At 34.5% G+C, this 18941-nt stretch overlaps 2 protein-coding genes across 2 annotated transcripts in view; both read left to right on the top strand.

Moving 5' to 3' along the window:
* The first annotated feature begins 1132 nt into the window (after positions 1 to 1132).
* bug (thioredoxin domain-containing protein bug) lies at positions 1133 to 2469 on the top strand. The gene is made up of 2 exons (XM_023164345.2): positions 1133 to 1289; positions 1341 to 2469. Exons 1-2 carry the CDS (start codon positions 1250 to 1252, stop codon positions 2105 to 2107), a joined length of 807 nt encoding a protein of 268 aa, XP_023020113.2. The 5' UTR covers positions 1133 to 1249; the 3' UTR covers positions 2108 to 2469.
* Positions 2470 to 4714: 2245 nt separating this feature from the next.
* LOC111508741 (SH2 domain-containing protein 4A) overlaps positions 4715 to 18941 on the top strand; it is a 75827-nt gene continuing 61600 nt past the window's right edge. Inside the window, exon 1 of the mRNA XM_074171402.1 lies at positions 4715 to 5028. The gene's annotated coding sequence lies outside the window, so the exon portion shown is untranslated. The remainder of the gene's footprint in view (positions 5029 to 18941) is intronic.

The following is an 18941-nucleotide window of genomic DNA, read 5'->3' as shown; positions in this document are numbered from 1 at the left end:
ATTTTGTTCTGGTGCGGGAAAATAGTTTTCCATAGATACATTTCACGCCAGAGGTTGCAAATTCCAATCTTCAAGTTGGATTTTTGTGTTGAATATGGAAAGGAATATGGAAAAAAAGGTGCCAAAATTAGAGTCTTCTCTGAGTTATTGTTTTTTATTTATTTATCATTCGATATTTTGAAAAGGAAATCATAACAGTCGAATATTATCAGTTGAAATGTACGAAGTAATAATTTGTTTCATATTTCAGAATTGATGTTACTTGGAAATTCCGATTTAAATTTGGATCGAATAATGTGACTTGCGAATGAATTCAACTCAGGTTAAGAAGTTAGGTTGTGTTATAATGAGAAAACGTCTGAACTTTGAGTTTGAAGTCAGAATTTCCAAATAACATTATAGAAAGTGAGGTTAGCATTGAACTTTCAACAGAATCATTTGTAAATCGAGTTGAAAATGTCAATTAACAGATTTGTTTTTCGGGCTGTTGAGATGAATGTATAGATAGTAATGCTCTTGACAAAGATCAAAATCATTCCATTTCATTGCTAAACATAACGGATGAGATATATAACTTTAATGTAACATTCAAAATACAGGGCGGTTCGTGTTCTAGTACTAGCTAATTCATTCAAACTCAAGTCAATTTTTTATTCTTTGGAATGTTGTATGTTGGCAAAACTAGCATTATTTTTATATAATCATTTCATATATGTTTTCATTATACATTTTTTGTCATACTGTTCATTATTGTTTTTTATTGCTTAGAACGGTTTTATTAATCGCTAGCTTAAGTTTTAATTATAAGCTAAATTTCCAGTAAAGTATTTGATGAACACATTCGATTGGCAGTTGAGGAGTCAACTGATACCTAACTTTATCAACTTTATTAGTATATTGAGAAACCGAATCTTAGTTACCAACTACATGTAGTGCATCTGTTTATGCAAAGTTCTCCTCATTTGACTTGCGCGGACATAGAGAGAATTAAGCGGATTCATGATCGAAAACTCGTGAGCAATAATGTGAATATTTGGATAAACATTATTGAGTTTTTCTCCCGTTCTGAGGTTCACTGTTTTGTCGCCAGACTCTGTGTTCTATCGGTTCTATGACAGTTGACAGAAATGACATTTGAGTTTTGATTTTGACAGCAATTTAAAAAGTAAAGGAAATTTGGAAAAATATCAGTTGTTTTGAAACGTTTCGTATTTTAATAAAAAATTAAATAGGAATGTTTCAGTGAGCGATGGGCACTGAAGCAATTTATTTTAATTGTTTATTAATAGGTTAGTGGGGAAAGAGAGTTTATGATTGTAATCAACATAAATATTTTACAGCTTCATTGGTGAGCTGCCTGATTTGTCAAGAAAATCTTGTAACTGAAAATGTCAACCTTTCCCAGGAAACGAATATCGTCGAAAATCTTAGTGAAACTTCTCCCAACAGTACTATAAACGAAGATGAGCTACCAGCAGAAAGCGCAAATAAAACACAAAAGTTTGTAAACTGTCTCACAGGAATGGGTGACTCCGCCGTCCAACTCACAAATGACACAGAACTCTTCAAACTTTTACAGTCAAATGTTAATATTACAGACCGGGAAATTCCATCATTGTGTGTCGTTGTTCTGTTCTACAAAAAATACTGCCCATTTTCTGCTTTGGCAGCTCCACACTTCAATGCTCTTCCCAGAGCCTTTCCCGATATCAAAATGGTAGCTATAAATGCCAAGATATTCCACATGTTGAATACTCAAAATGGTATTGTTGGAGTTCCCACTCTGATGTTATTTCATAATGGTCGATCTGTTGCAAAGTATAATGGTTCGGAATATACATTAGAACTTTTCTCTCAGTTCATCAATAGACACACTGGTATAGCTGCTGCTGAAAAATCTACTGTAACCTCTGCAGATTTTGCTGGTCCTGTCAAAACTAGTCCTGTGAAAGATCATGATATTTTCCTGATAATATCATGGTTGTTTGTGATAATGTGTGGAGGATACTATTTTACTAAGTCAAGGTGGTGGGAGTGGATCATTGAAAGTATCCAAAGCAATTGGAGGGAGTCGGAAGCACATGCACAGCATGAACATATAGAATAGTTAATTTATTGATGTGAAGGTATATTAATTTTATTTATGATAGATTTTTTCCATCTAGTAGTTTGAAAAGTAGCTTCAACGATTAGATGAGAACAATAAATGTTTCTTTTTTCTGTGTTATGAAGGAGCAGAGTGGAAGACCCGGGAAAGATATTTTATTTTTGGTAACGAATACCTTGATGAAAACAGATCAGAACAAATTCTATGTATTGTATTCGTCAAAAAAAATGTAAACGGGCCAATTTAACCTAAGTACTTATGTAATATAAATTATAGAACAACTTTTCTCCTATTTTCAACTGCAAATCTTGTTTATATTTATGAAAGGAACTGTAGAATAAATAGTTTAGGTTATTATTTGATATTGTCTCCAATTTGTAATCTTTATACACAGTGCCGGCCCGAGGCAAGTTTCAGAATGGAGCGACATCCAATTATGCCACCCTCTTGCATGTCCAATTCTCCTAATATATATCAGTTGTGTGTGCACTTATAAGCATGGTTCATGGAACTGAAAAGACCTAAGTCGAAGTCTACAGTGCCACAAGCCATGCTTGTGTCACTATACTTCTTACGACACATATAGCAACAGTTGATGTGGAATGACAAAACAAAATGCAATATGCATAATACTTGTTATTATAAATATTTACTGTAAATGTGCTCATTAAAAACAAACTCTTCAGGTTCAGGCTAGATGCTCCTGATGATAAAATAATAATAAACTGATATGAACAAAATGATATAATGAAAAACATATCAAGTCAATTTTATTGTGACCTGGAACTGGTACTTGTTATGTTAATTGTGTAAGAATTGATGTAACAAACTCTTTAGGGTTTTGCTAGATGTTCCTAATAATAAGATAATTGATTAATAAAAAGAGAAATGAAAGTTTCTATGTTTTTTACCATTTTTAATTGTAACTAACGTTACTGCAGTTAGGACGAAACTGCAGTAATGTTAGTTACAATTAAAAGTGGTAAAAAACATAGAAATACAATAGTTATACACTAGTTTATTGTATAATTTTGAGAATGTCCATATAGGACGAAACTGCAGTACCTAACGTTAGTTAGAATTAAAAGTGGTCAAAAACATAGAAATGAAAATTTCTCTTTTCATTATGATCTCCTACCACGTAGTAATAGCTACATCCATCAATTTATAGATAATTGATTCTTTGTAATATTTGGACTAGGAAGAGTGATATTGTGAGTTAGACGGTTAGCATAACTTGACTTTAACACAATGTTTTCCTTTCATTTCATTTTTACAAGGCAACCTGTCTCTGAAATCAAAAGACAAGCTAATGGAAGTATATGATGTACTGAAAAAAGGGGTCTACAGGAATCTTGAACTCTGTCTTTGCACAAATATCTCACAGGCCTTTTTTGAATGACAAAAACAGAATTTATTAATGTTCAGGAACTTACTCCTCAGAAACAAAGTCCATAGCGCAGGTGTGGTTCAAAAAGGGCGAATTAGCCATTCTTTACAGAATATCCAACTGAGTTGGATATAAATCTTATGGCAAAGCAGCCAGACGATAGCTTATTACACAGTTGGCTTATTTGCGATCCATAGTTCAATTTATTGTCATTAAAGAGTCCCAAAAACTTATTTCTTTGTTTATAGTAAATGATTTGCTGATCAATAAATATTTGATCTGGCATTTGAAAAAAATTAAATTTGCATCACACTTTTCCCAAGTCATTTTCAATATTTGGTTGTAATGAATCAACATTATTGTTATGCCAAAGTATAAACGTGTCATCAGCAAAGACTATGAAATTACCTTCTATAGAAATATCAGCAAGGTCATTAATATACAATGAAAGGAACAAAGGGCCGAGGCCAGGTTTCTGAGGTACCCCACTTTCAATTTTCATCTTGTCTGATTTCATATTTTTCAAGTTCACTTTCTCAACACGGTTTGATGAATATGATTCAAACCATGACAAAATATTTCCTCCAAATCCATAAATATGGAGTTTTTTAGCAATATTTCATGCTCGAATGCCTTTGTCAAATCACGAAACAGCCTTTGCAACCTCACCACTTGGTGAAGTATTTGATAATAAGATATGGTACATATGTGAGAATTGTTTTCATTCGAGTGGATATTAGGGTCGTAATACAAGTCCATATTCAAAATAGAGGGCGACCCTTAGTCAGACGACACCCGGTATATGAATTCTATAATTATATTTGGATAGTATGATTAAAGTTCCAATAGCGAAGTGATAACATATTTTCAATATCTCTACAAATATTGAAGCTACATCAAAAGTAGAATTTTAAAATTTTCCTCATTGTTACCAGTAAGTAAGCAACATTGACCCGAATTTGAATAGCATTTTACATACATCAAGCTTTCATGCACTGTTGGGATACCCGGTGTCCACACTGTAAATAGAAATTTGCTCTTGCATAGCGCTGAAATCAATATCAATCGGTTCTTTCCACTACCAAAGTCAAAAACTACATTGTAATTATTGAAAACCCCTCGTACAATCTCGCTCCTGAATTTTAAGACGGAGCACAAGACAAGTAGGATGGCATGTATCATGGACAATATCTTCCAAAAGGCAGCAGGCATTAGTAAATGCACAGTTGCCAATTGCCAGTCTGTCTAGAAACTCGGTGGTAAAGAGATGTGTAGTAGGAGTGATGTGAGAATCACATGCGCTTTAGATCGATAGGCACATGTTTATTTTGTAAATAGCGAACCGCTTATCAGTCTTTGAATTTCTGAAGTTACAGAATAGCATGACATTTCGTTTACTTAACGGGGTGAATCAGCCAGTGCAATTTGTTTCTTTTGGAATAGTTGCAGTGCTTTTCGTGAGTTTTTTTGGAGGTCGCATACCAGTTTTGGAAGCAGAGGAAAGTATTCGGAGGTGCCGTTAGTACTTGAGGTATGTTGATTTGAATGTCTTGAAACAAGGGAGTGTATTGTTGGGTCACAGTTAGGTCATGATTTGAGATTAGAGAATGTTTTATGTTCAACAGAGATAGTAAATATGTGTTGTAATGTTTTATGTTGAATAAGTAAATTTTAAGTAAAGTCACTAGAAATTTGAAAACATAATCGATGAAGTAACCGGGTGAATCATTACGAAAAAAATATTGTCAGCTCGCAGTGAGTAATAAATACTTGATAATATTATACTTAAGTATAAATGCCGATATTTTCAAAGTATTAGTCAATATTTTGACAAAAATAACTGGCTCCTTTCTATAAAATTAAAACGTGTGATGATAATGGACCCATTTTTCAAAATATATTTCTGTGAATGTCGGTTTACTGAGATTTACAGGAAAATACAACAATATAGTGTAGGTTCGATATATATCTCAAATAAGAAATATATGATTATAGATACGATACGTTAATGAGCAACATAAAATAAAAATAATTTATTATATTGTGGACTCTTTCTGAATTAAGCCAAAACGTATGACATTTGCACGGCCTCCCTCTTTCTCATTTATCAATATTAAAGTTATTGCCAAATACTGTTATTTAATTAATCAATTATTTCACAGCTAACAATGAATTCAAACATTAGTTATTTGCTGCCTTATTTTGATTTTTTAGAAGTCATATTTCTGGTATCCCGCAAATAAATTTGATTCCTTCCAGTGGTGAACTAAGATTGCGATGGGGGTGATCTGTCTCGGGTCCTCAGTGGCGTAACTAGTATGATTGTGCATTTGGTGCCAACATTAAAAATGTTGAAAGCAATTAAAAAACTACAAATACTAGTACCACACTATGACTTTATAACTTTAGCGGCATTATTTTATTTTGAGTAGGATAGCCATTGTTATGGTGCACAGTTCACTACCTATAAGTACTACCTACTACCTATAAGTACTTAGAACACAGATGTTATGAATGAAAAACCCAGATATAGGTGTCCTTTTATACCCAACCAAGATGCAAAATACCAAGTTTCATGTTTATAATGTTAGAAATGACAAAAGTGTCGTAAGAGAGTCTAGTCCTCTTCATAGTCCTTGTCTTGATGTTGTAAGGTGCATTTGCGTCAAATTTGAGCTTTCTAGGGCTGGGCGTTGATAAAAAACTATTTTTTCGATTAGTAAAAAAATGAATAATGATATTTTGACTCGATTTGGTATATATTATTTACTATTTTTTGCGAAATAGGCACTTCAAATACATCAATTTTTTTAGCAGACCTGAGCATCATTTACTTAATGGCTCCGGCCGGTGATATCAAATGTAACCCCCGTTTTTTTCAGAGATTATTATCAATTTAAAAACGCTTCGGTTTCACGTCCAATTAAAACCTCGATGAAAAATAGTGAATAAGTGAAAATGTTGTATTGGTGAATAAACTCTCTCATTCTTCGTTACATAAAAAAGTTATTTTTCAATTGAGACACATGAAAATAGAATTCTGCTTTCCTCTCCAACAAAGGAAATAGGTAAGATGAAAATATAATTTGGTTATTCAGCGATATGTTTTGATTTATATAAATGAAACTCAATTGATATATAAAAATCTTTCATTAGTTGTGAAACATTAAAAAATTCAATTTTCTACAGATACTTACATATTTTTGATACTTCTCTATGTGGAACCAATAAAATCTGCAAATGAAATTATATATCCTGTCTTGAGTTATATCCGAATCTGTATATTTCACTATATAATTCATTTCGCGTTTTGTCATTAAGTATATGACTCATCTGTTAGTGGACATGCCATAAACATGTGTTTAATTCTAAAGAATGTATTATCAAGAATTTCTCATCAACTCAGTTTTGAACCACAAAAATACGAAACATCTACTTCGCACTTATTAGTTACTTTGTGAGAATGTAATTCTTGCTGTGAAATGTTTGATAAAGGTTATATACTGTCTCTAGGATCAATGGTTTTAACAAAATTATCCAAAAATTTGTAAAATGCAAAAAAAAATATTCACAAAAAATTGTGCCCTTATGGAGACGTGATTCTCAGCGAGATTTGGAGTTTTACAAATGCAGCTGGTTTTTTATGAGGTATTTTTCAAGAAACTACATAACTCCCGAGGAGTTGTCTTCCTAGGTCATCGTCCATCCTGTCCTTTCCAGGAATGTGGACAGGTCACTGGGAGACATCTCCTTTATATCGGCAGGTGTAGGCCAAGACTCGCCGAACACACACTCTCTTATTGATGATAACTCCGGGCACTGCCTGACAGTCTCATCTTTCTGTTCACACATCCTACATAGAGGTACGTCCACTAGCCCCATATTATGGAGGTGTTTCCTTAGTTGACAGTGGCCAGTCAGAAATCCTACTGTTAAGCGTAGATGTTTCCTGGTCATCGCCTGATATTTCTTCGGCGCCAGCTTCCCAGGGTTGCTCAGGGTGATCCTGGCAAGATTGCATCCTTTAATTCCATCCCATCTCTTCAGGGATTGAGCATGGGTGTAACATTTGACTAGTTCCGCTATTGTCGAAGTCTTCAGGCCGTAGGTGCAACTGGGTCCTAAAATTCTTAGTCCAGCCGCTTCTTTGGCTAAAGAGTCGGCAATGCGATTACCTTTACTCCTGTCGCGCCCTTTAACCCACCTCAGGATAATGTTATTATCTACCGAGGCTTTGGCTAAATCTTGGTGGCACTCCAGTACTAGCCCTGAGGTAACACGTTGTCTGTTCAAGGCTAATAGGGCTTGTCTACTGTCAGTGCAGATTGTTATGTTTTTGCCAGAAATCCCTTTCCTGGTTATTTCTTTCGTGGCAATTGAGATACCAGCCCGTTCTCTTTGGACCACTCTGATATTTTTCCCATTCATTGGATTATATCCCACAGACTCTTTCACAAAGGCCCTTCTCGTGCAACAGGACGTCAAACGATTGATCACCTACCTACCGGTTTCGGAATATTGGTCCTCGTCATTGCAGGACAAATCTAACTAAGATAGCAGTGCTGCTACTCGACTAATTTGATCGACTCTTCGCTGTATATAAAAAACTTTCGTCTGAGGCAGGACTTGTTTTAATTATAGTGTGAAGTAGTACAGTTTCATATTGTTAGCAGGGGGATAATCATCTGGTGTAATACATCTTCAATAGACATCAAATAAGTCTGATTATTGTGTCGAGGACAGTTATATTTCTGTTGATGAAAACAATCTAATCACGGAACAGTTTAGTCAATATTGTGTGTACTTATTCCAAACATTTGTAATGGAATTGAAATAGATATCTTACACAGTAATCATTTTGCTTATATTTTCAACTACTCCTACATCTTTTTATCGATATGGTTTTCACACTGAGACGTTTATAAATATTTCATCTGAAGAATATAATTGTATCCCTTTGTGCTTATAAGTAAGATCCGCCACTGTCCCCCATTTCACAGAAATACTTCCTTCATTCGACCTCACAAAATTTTATGTTTACCCCAATTGTCTATTACTGTTATCGTGATTCTTCTAGTTATATTTTCAACGGGTCGTTGTACTACTTTGAGCGATAATGATAATAGTTGTAGTATCTGAGGAAGTATGCACTTAAAAACCCTCATCAACCTGGGTAATTTATTTATTTAGAACACTTTTGATATTCTAATGGTGAACTGAATATGTAAATAGGTTTTTGAGGACAATTTCACTATGTTGACGCTTCCGTAACTAAAGGAAAACATTCAAAGTGAAAAACAAAAATCTTTTCTAAAAAAGTGTTTCATGTGAAAAGTTGTCTTCTTATTTTTTCGAGGATTTTTTTAAGTTTAAGTTGAACGCATGGAATTTAAAAAAAAATGTTTTTTTGGAAAGTGAATAGTACCATAGTTTTTAATTCATCCCGAACAATTTTTTGATACTGGATGAACTTTAAGACATCAGTTCCAATATTTTTTTCTCAGATGAATAATAATAGGCTCTAGTTGAATATGAATACACAGAGTTTCGTTCTACAAGAATTTTTTCAAACGAATAAAAAGTCGTAGTTTCGAAAAAACATTGAATTAGGAAACTGTGGTTTCTGATTGCCATTTTTTCCATAAACTACACTTTACGACATGTTTAGCTATGACAGTAGCTTTTTTATAGTGAATATATACATATACCCCACGTAATCATAAGTGAGAAATACCTACTTAGGTACTTCTTCGATCCTAATTACTTGAAGCATCTACTCAACTTTTATATACCTAAGATGCATCCTCAAATTATAATTACCTAGAGCATATTATATAAATAATATATTATACAAAATAAAAATGATGATTGCACTCAAAAACCGTGCTCTGAATAAATACAAGAAATCATTATCTCTCGCCGATTGGAATAGCTATAAGATCTGCTCACCAATTGTCCTTCCACTTCACCTCAGTCACCAGTGAGATTGTGCGAAGTTCCCTAAGGCGCATCAAGAGCAACGCCTTGGGTTCAGACGGAATATCCCTTAAAATGATCAATCTCATCTACTCTTTTTTAATAAATGATTTCACCTTTCTCATAAACTTCATCATTAGCAGTTGCCAATTTCCGAAATGTTGGAAGGATGGATTGGTTATTCCTCTGGCTAAGTGTAACTCACCTACTGTCCTTTCTGACCTAAGACCAATTACAATTCTACCGTGTCTCTCTAAAGTAGTGGAATCGATACTGTGAAATCAGATTAATGAGTACGTCAATGAAAATCATATTATAACATTTGTACAATCAGGATTCAGACCTCAGCATAGTACCAACATGGCTCTTCTGCCAATTACAGACGATATTTTTCAAGCTGCAGATGAACAAAATTTGACCTGTTTAATACTTCTAGATTACAGCAAGGCATTTGACACTCTAGATCATGAAATATTGTGTGACAAACTTGTCTAATTCTGTTTTTCTCGGAAAGCAGTGTCACTCTTAGAAAACTATCTGAAGATTCGTACTCAAAGAGTTGTTGTGGATGAAGTTGTTTCAGATGCTCTACCGGTATTAAAGGGAGTGCCACAAGGATATATCCTTGGGCTTTGCTTTTTAGCTTGTATATTTATGATTTTTATCTGTCCGTAAAAAATGCAATATAAATCACTATGCAGACGACACGCAGTTATATTTCTCTTTTTCGCCTGGCGAGTCTACATCTGCTCAGTCGTATATTAATAACGATCTCCAAGCCATCTTCGACATTTCTACAGCCCATAAGCTCAATCTCAATTCTGACAAATCCGCAATAATGATGTTCGGAGCTAAGAAGAACAGAGATATCACCAACTCTACTTTTCAAGTTCGCATCGAAAACGAAATACTTTCCTCCGTGGTCGAGATAAAAAATTCAGGATTGTGGTTTGATCTGGAATTCGCTTTACTAAACATATCAGCTACCTGAACCAATCTTCTTATAACGTTCTCAAACAGCTTTTTCCTAATCGTGATTTGCTCAACACAAATTTAAAACTTAGACTATGCGAGTCTGATTATTTTAAAAATTTCCTATTGCGGCAGTATTTATGGACCTGCTTCAAAACAATCGGATGCTCTCCGACTACAGCGTATTTAGAATAGCTGTCTACGTTTCTCGTTTGGTATACGGAAATACGACCATACACCCCCAGCAATGCAATAATCAGGATGGTTAAATGTTGAGAAACTCTACACTTTCTCACCAACACACATAACGTTTTGAAAACTCGACAGCCTGATTACTTACTGAAGAAGCGTAAAACATTTTCTACGATTAACAGCTTTACTACAAGGAACAGCTCAGTTCTGGTCATCCCCAGATCTTCGATCTTCACCCGCTGCTTCTCATATAATGCCCCCAATTATATTATAATCAACTACCCTGCGAATTTCGATCATACACCATTGAAAACTTAAAAAAAAGACTGAAGACTCTTTAGCCTCTCATCCGTTTCCGACCTTGGCATTTCTAAAATGAATATTCTAAAGTAAACAATAACTAATTTTTTGATATTATTAACACGACTTGATTTCTTTTTGTGTTTATATTATTTAATTATAGTTTCTATCAGGTTGAGTTGAAAAACAGAAACTCCGCCTATTCACCATATACTGGAAGTTTTTTTTTGTTTTTGTTCCTGTATACTGTTTTATTTTATTTTTTCTATTCCATTTGTATTTTTATGGTAAATAAAGACGTATTATTATTATATCAATTCTACAGCAATAATACAATGTCTGTTTCTGAGAAAACAAGTTCAGTAATGGTAAATTTTTAAGTTTATTAACTTCAATTGCTTCCAAATAATCAACCTTTAAACTTTATTTCCTATGTGTATAATTTCAAAATCTCCGTTAAAGATATGATTTTCTTCTAAAAGATGATTTCAATATGTTGAACTTGTTTTCTCGTTTACATAGCTTTTATGATGTTATTGGATGCGATTCTTGAATGTTCTGCCAGTTTGACCAATATATCCCTTAGGACAAGTTCCACATGCAATGTGTGTGAAGTTATACACATCCACAAAGTATACCGAGAAAAAAATATCGATATTTTTTTTAAATATATCGACTCTGCACACCTACCATTTTTCAATATGATACGCTTATTAACCGATTTAGTGAAAAAAAAGAACCGTCCTAGTTTTTCAAACTGTCTGAAGGGGTGAAAATATTTAAAAAAATCGTAACATGAAAAATCGACTTTGTACACCTACAAAATTAAGATATGTTATTCTTCATGAAGGATTCGACAAAAATAAACTTCACGTTATAGTTTTCCAGACCGTCTGAGGGGGTGAGAATGGGGTAGAAAGTTGAAAAAATCGTATCTTCGAAAATTGAATGTGTACACCTACAACTTTGAGATATATTATCGAAAATGATCTATTCGACAGAAAAATCTTCACGTAATAGTTTTCCAGGCCGTCTGAGGGGGTGAACATGGAGTGAAAATATCAAAAAATCTCTTAACATGAAAAATCGACTTTGTATACCTACAAAATTGAGATATGTCATTCCTGGTGATCCATTCGACAAAAAAAGATTCACGTTAAAGTTTTCCAGGCCGTCTAAGGGGATGAAAATGGGGTGGAAAGTTGAAAAATCGTATCTTCGAAAATTGAATGTGTACACCTACAAGTTTGAGATATGTCATCCATGATGATCTATTCAACTGAAAAAACTTCACGTTATAGTTCCCCAGGCCGTCTGAGGGGGTGAAAATGGAGTGGAAACTTGAAAAAATCTTATATTCAAAAATTGAGTTTGTACACCTACAAGATTGAGATGTGTTATTCCTGACACCCGATTTAACGAAAAAAACTTCACGTTATAGTTTTCCAGGCCGTCTGAGGGGGTGAAAATAGGGTGGAAACTGGAAATCATGTATTCAAAAATCGACTTTCTACACCTACAAAATTAGGATATGTTATTCCTGATGATCTATTCGAGAAAAAACCTCACGTTATAGTTTTTCAGGTCGTCTGAGGGGTGAAAATGGGATATGGAAACTTCAAGAAATCTTCTATACAAAAATTGAGTTTGTACACCTACAAGATTGAAATATGTTATTCCTGACAGTTGATTTGACTAGAAAAACTTCACGTTAACGTTATAATTTTCTGTCTGGGGTGTCTGGGGTGAAAATGGGGTGGAAACTTGAAAAAATCATACAGGCTGATTCACGGTGGATGGCACATTAGACGTTTCTGGTGAACCAGAAAACGGATCACTTTGAAAATTTAATGGAGGGCATATTCGGACATTCTCTAGCCAACTAAAATATTTTCGACAATGCGGTGTTGCCGCTTCTATTAGAAAGCAGTAGCAACTTTGATTTTTCAAATGGAACACTCTGTATATAATATTATTTTTGGAATCTCCAACAATTGCCCGACAACTTTTCTTGATATTTCCCTATACCTATCTGTTACCGTTTTCGAAATAAAAATTAATTTCAATTTTTTTCTTCGAAAATCATGACTTCTAAAAATGCCGATATCTTTTAGTTAAGAAGTACTATGATATCGAAATTTGGTTTGGAGTTAGGTGATACTTGGACACTTCCCACACGCCAGCCTAATCTCCGTTACTTCAATACAGGGTGGTAAAAAAATACAGTTTTTTCGTTTGCTTGAAAAAGTTGCTGAAATTTGATTATTTTAAATGGAACACCCTGTATATTATTGAAAATTCGGAAAGCTGCTGAAATTTGCTTTCTTTCTATGTATATCATTCCTATACCTAACTAGTCAAGTTTCGGACTTATGAACATTTATTTGTGAAAATGTCCCTTCAGAATGTTATTTCCATTCGGTATTTGGTAAGCAGGCCATGATTACTATTTGACAGTAGCGTTGTGACATTCTCCTAATAATATCGACATTTTCGTCACTTCAGAAGTTGCAAATACCTTCAAAACGATGGAACAAAATTATTCAAACGAAGTTCTTATGAATTTGTTTATTATTTTTGGACAGTGTGACAAAATTATCAGCAGAACATGTAGAAAGTTCAATGAAATGTATCCGAATCTACCGCCAATGAACCTCAAGAAATTTATACGAATTCAGAACAATTTCAATGCATTTGGATCAACTTTAAAAGCACCAAGAAACTTGCCTCGACCCGTAACTTTCGAAAACAACCAGATTAATGTCTTAGCATATTTTCACGCATTTCCCGAGTCATCGATAAGAAGTGCTGAAGAAGATTTGGGTATAAAATATTCATCGGTTCAAAGAATCTTGCGAAGACATAAAATGCATGATTATAAATTCACCAAAATTCAAGCAATGAAGCCTCAAGGTCCTCAACAGAGAGTAGAATTTTGTGAAATGTTGTTGACACGCATTCAAGAAGATCCACTTTTTTTAAATAAAATTATTTGGACTGATGAATCGAAATTTTCGAGAGAAGGGATTTTCAATAGAAAAAATCGTCATTATTGGTCCAGTGAAAATCCTCACGTCACAAAAGAAGCCGGATTTCAAGAAAAATTTAGTTTTAATGTCTTCTGCATGTTGATGGACAACAAATTGAGGTACGTGATATACGAGGAGTCATTAACATCCAGAAGCTACCTGAATATTTTGGAGAATACTGTAGACAGTTTCGTGGATAATCTGCCACTCGAAGATTATCGAAACTGTTGGTACCAACTAGACGGAGCTCCTGCACATTGCACAAGAGAAGTGAGCGCAGAACTGGATAGACTATTTGACGATCGGTGGATGAGGCGCTTGGGACCATGGAATTGGCCAGCGAGATCACCCGATCTTAATCCATTAGATTTTTATTTGTGAGGAATGTTTAAAGAAAAAGTTTACAAAATACCCGTGCGTTCGAGAGATGAATTGTTAGAAAGGATTGCCCAAACATTTGAAGATTTGGATCCTAATGAAATCAGATCTGCCACCACGAAAGCAGTCAACACCCGCATTTTAAAGTGCTTGGAAGTGAACGGCCAGCGATTCGAACATATTTTGAAATATTCCACATGATTGTTTTACTTTTTTATAATTATTCATATCAATATTTCCAATTTCAAGTTTCTTGGTGCTTTTTTAAAGTTTATCCAAACATATTGAAATTGTTCTGAATTCGTATAAATTTCTTGAGGTTCATTGGCGGTAGATTCGGATACATTTCATTGAACTTTCTACATGTTTTGCTGATAATTTTGTCACACTGTCCAAAAATAATAAACAAATTCATAAGAACTTCGTTTGAATAGTTTTGTTCCATCGTTTTGAAGGTATTTGCAACTTCTGAAGTGACGAAAATGTCGATATTATTAGGAGAATGTCACAACGCTACTGTCAAATAGTAATCATGGCCTGCTTACCAAATACCGAATGGAAATAACATTCTGAAGGGACATTTTCACAAATAAATGTTCATAAGTCCGAAACTTGACTAGTTAGGTATAGGTATGATATACATAGAAAGAAAGCAAATTTCAGCAGCTTTCCGAATTTTCAATAATATACAGGGTGTTCCAATTAAAATAATCAAATTTCAGCAACTTTTTCAAGCAAACGAAAAAACTGTATTTTTTTACCACCCTGTATTGAAGTAACGGAGATTAGGCTGACGTGTGGGAAGTGTCCAAGTATCACCTAACTCCAAACCAAATTTCGATATCATAGTACTTCTTAACTAAAAGATATCGGCATTTTTAGAAGTCATGATTTTCGAAGAAAAAAATTGAAATTAATTTTTATTTCGAAAACGGTAACAGATAGGTATAGGGAAATATCAAGAAAAGTTGTCGGGCAATTGTTGGAGATTCCAAAAATAATATTATATACAGAGTGTTCCATTTGAAAAATCAAAGTTGCTACTGCTTTCTAATAGAAGCGGCAACACCGCATTGTCGAAAATATTTTAGTTGGCTAGAGAATGTCCGAATATGCCCTCCATTAAATTTTCAAAGTGATCCGTTGTCTGGTTCACCAGAAACGTCTAATGTGCCATCCACCGTGAATCAGCCTGTATACTCTGACGGATTATATTCAGTATCGAAAATTAAATTGAAATACCATATTTCATAGAATCGATCTTTTCGAAACAAAATTGTTATAATCATTAAATACTGTAAAAAAATTTCAAAAACATGCTTTTACTAATTCTAATGTTCTCCTTTGATTTGGTTTTATGTGTTATGATGCTATTTATTATTAAAGTTCAATCGGATATGTATTCATATAGAGCATCTGAAAGATACTGACTTTACAGCGTTATCAGACTGTTTCCGAAGTATCTAGTCCTACATACATTACACTAACATTTATCAATTCAATTTTCAAAGAGGTTTTTTAAATTGCCACCCCCTCAGACGGTCCGGAAAACTATAACGTGAAGTTTTTTCTGTCTAATACATCATGATGGATAAGATATCTCAATAATGTGCAACCAATAAATCATTTAACGATACAGCAGTTATTGATTTTTCGTATAACTCTACTATTTTGATTTTGACTATATAATATCCAGTCATCCAGTTTATGTATATTTCTTCAATCCGTCGATACAAAAAGTGTAATCTAAAACGAAGCAAAGTTGACACGAATTAAATTTGACACGAATTGAATTTTCTTGACCAGGTAAAGTAGGATGAGATTCATTTTACACAAGGCAAACAAGAGACAATTCTGAAAAATAGTAGAAGGTTTTGCAAGGTTCAACATACGAGGGTGGTCCCAGAAGTAGATAGATAGAATAAAATGAAAGATAATTTTGAACATTACAATAATCAGTCTAAAATATTTTGAAAGTGTCAAAAAACAAATATTATGTACAAACATGAGCTTCACATATCGGAGGAAATAAAATCAAATCTAGATCGGCATAATTGAAGTACTTAAACAATCCTGAGTACTATAAAAACAGTTTTTCAGGAGAATAGTTCTGACTCTGTTTTTGAAGGAGCTTTGTTTGAGCACTTTAAACGAATTAGAAAGATAACGTATTCCAAAAACACTTTATTGTGAGATTTTCACTAAATTGTTTTACAAAAACGCAACACGTGTTTCGCCATACAATGGCTTCATCTGGCGTGTCTTTCAACTGAGTTGAAGTATCAAGTATCAAGTATCGGCCGATTCCATCATATAATTAGAAAGATGATTGTAGAGATTGATATTTAATGAATTTTTAATAGACCTTGTGAGTTTGTATCGAAGTTGTATGAACAGATCTGCATTGCTTGTAGCATGATGATGAACATCTTGATTTATTTTTATGGATTTCAAGTAATTGACTATATATGAATACCGATGGTAGTGGTAGTATCCCCATTTTTTTGAAAATCGGTTTACAGTTATTTCTATTATTGGCGTTCATCAATATTATGACTGCTTTTTTTTGGAAGTCTCAAGATTTTAATGGAGTGAAAGGAATTACCCCACAAAACTATACTATAATTTATATGTGAGTGGAACAAAGCAAAATATAATCTTCTCAGGGCGTCAAGAGACAATACTCTATTCAGCTATCGAAAAGCAAATATACTCTTAGACAGCTTCTTACTCAGTTCATCAATGTGTGCATCCCTTGATAAATTCCTGTCAAGAGTGAGTCCTAGTAGTTTTGCAGTATCATCGCCATTTTCAGTGGTTTCAGTATTTGAGGTCGCAAACAAGACCTTCTGGGTCTTGCTTTCATTTAATTTCAACTGATTTGTTGAGAACCACTGAGACGCCTGTCTCAGGGTATCAGTAACAGATTCGGTAGCAGAGTTCAAAGGAGGCCGCACGAGCTGCCAAGACGAGCATAGCAGTGGTCGACCAAACGGCTAACAAAATCCACAAAGCGATACTGAATGATCGCCGACTGAAAGTGCGCGAGCTAGCAGACTTAGTAGGTATTTCAAAAAGTGTGGCACATCGTGTATTATATGAAAATATGGACATGAGAAAGCTGAGGCAAGATAGGTGCCGCGTTTGCTCACACTAGAGCAAAAACAGTTTCGTGAGGATGTTTTAAATTGAGTGTTTGATTTATCGAGCTTTATTTCACAAATCCATTATTGCAACGACCAAAATCAAGATATTAAAGTTTGAATTGCTACCTCAAGGACCCTATTTGCCAGCCTTAGCCCCGTTGAATCATTTTCTGTTCCCAAGCTTGAAAAAATAGCCCAGTGGTCAAAGATTTTTCAACAATGAAGAAGTCGTGTCAGCAGTTATTGGCTATTTTGAGGAGCAAGACAGTTCTTATTATAAAAACGATATCGAACGTATTGAAAGTCGCTGGGAAGAGTGTATAAAGCTGCAAGGAGATTATGTTGAAAAATAAACACATTTTTTCTCCTAAATTTTTGGGTTCTCTTTATTGGGCCGGGTACTTCTAGAACTACCCTCATATAAGCAATGGCCTTCCCATCAGAGTCTGGGTACGAACAAAGAAACGTATCATTAATCGAACAAATTCAAGGTATTAGCGTAGATATCGGTATTGCTTCCGTCTTCAATAATTCGTCGAAACAACCATCAACCGTACTAATAGGCCTGATTGAAAGATAGACCGTGAATTACGGGTTAGCGCGCTGTTGAGGTCACTCGGCTACCAGATCGCCAAGGCTTCCACCCAACAACGGACGCTAATTGCCTTAATTTATATCAATTTCATGATGAATTAACACAGCTTCACGCAGCTGCTACTGAAATTCGCAGTTGCTTTTGTCGTCAGGCATATTCATCAAAAAAAATATACGAACTTCCAGATACGCCATTAGTGAATCTCGCAGAGGAATGCAGCCATCAACCTAGACAAGCCATGGCCATGCAAACCATGGAACGAATAGTGTACCACTTATTTGCGATGCACCCACAAGTGACATTCAACTGTGTTAAATCTGCATACTGGAATTTTAATTTGAATGAAATTAATGTGGCAAGAAAAAAGCGAAAGTAACAAGGCGCCTGGCCCTAAACATAGTCCACCAGAAATAGTTAAAGCCGTCGCTATACTACATGGTCTGAGAAGTCTCGGGCCTGACAAAACAATTTCTTGTTTTGATTTTATACTGCTTCTTGATGGGAAAAATGCCGTTCAAGCGAAACAATGTCTTGAAAAGTGTTATGAGGACTCCGCTCCGTCAGGAACAACAATTAAACGTCGGTTTGGTGACTTCCAAACGTGGTCGTACGAGGTTGCCTTTCATATTTAGGGATTAGAGAACCAAAACAAATATTAATCATCGAAAATCACTGTAAAAGTTAATGACTCACTTGTCAAAACAGTGAAAAGACGAAGTTCCTTGGAATCATTATAGATGAGAACCTCGACTGGAGGAGTCACTGTCGAAGCATCATGAGCAAAATGAATTAATTCTCTTGGATATACAGTGCTTTTCAGATAAAAGTATCCACCTTTAATAACTTTTGTAATACT

Source organism: Leptinotarsa decemlineata, unplaced genomic scaffold (genome assembly GCF_025532065.1).
Source record: "Leptinotarsa decemlineata unplaced genomic scaffold, Ldec_3_MD MMD2_tig00000010_RagTag_RagTag, whole genome shotgun sequence".
In the NCBI taxonomy this organism is placed as follows: Eukaryota; Metazoa; Arthropoda; class Insecta; order Coleoptera; family Chrysomelidae; genus Leptinotarsa; species Leptinotarsa decemlineata.
This window is presented reverse-complemented; position numbering and strand designations above follow the sequence as displayed.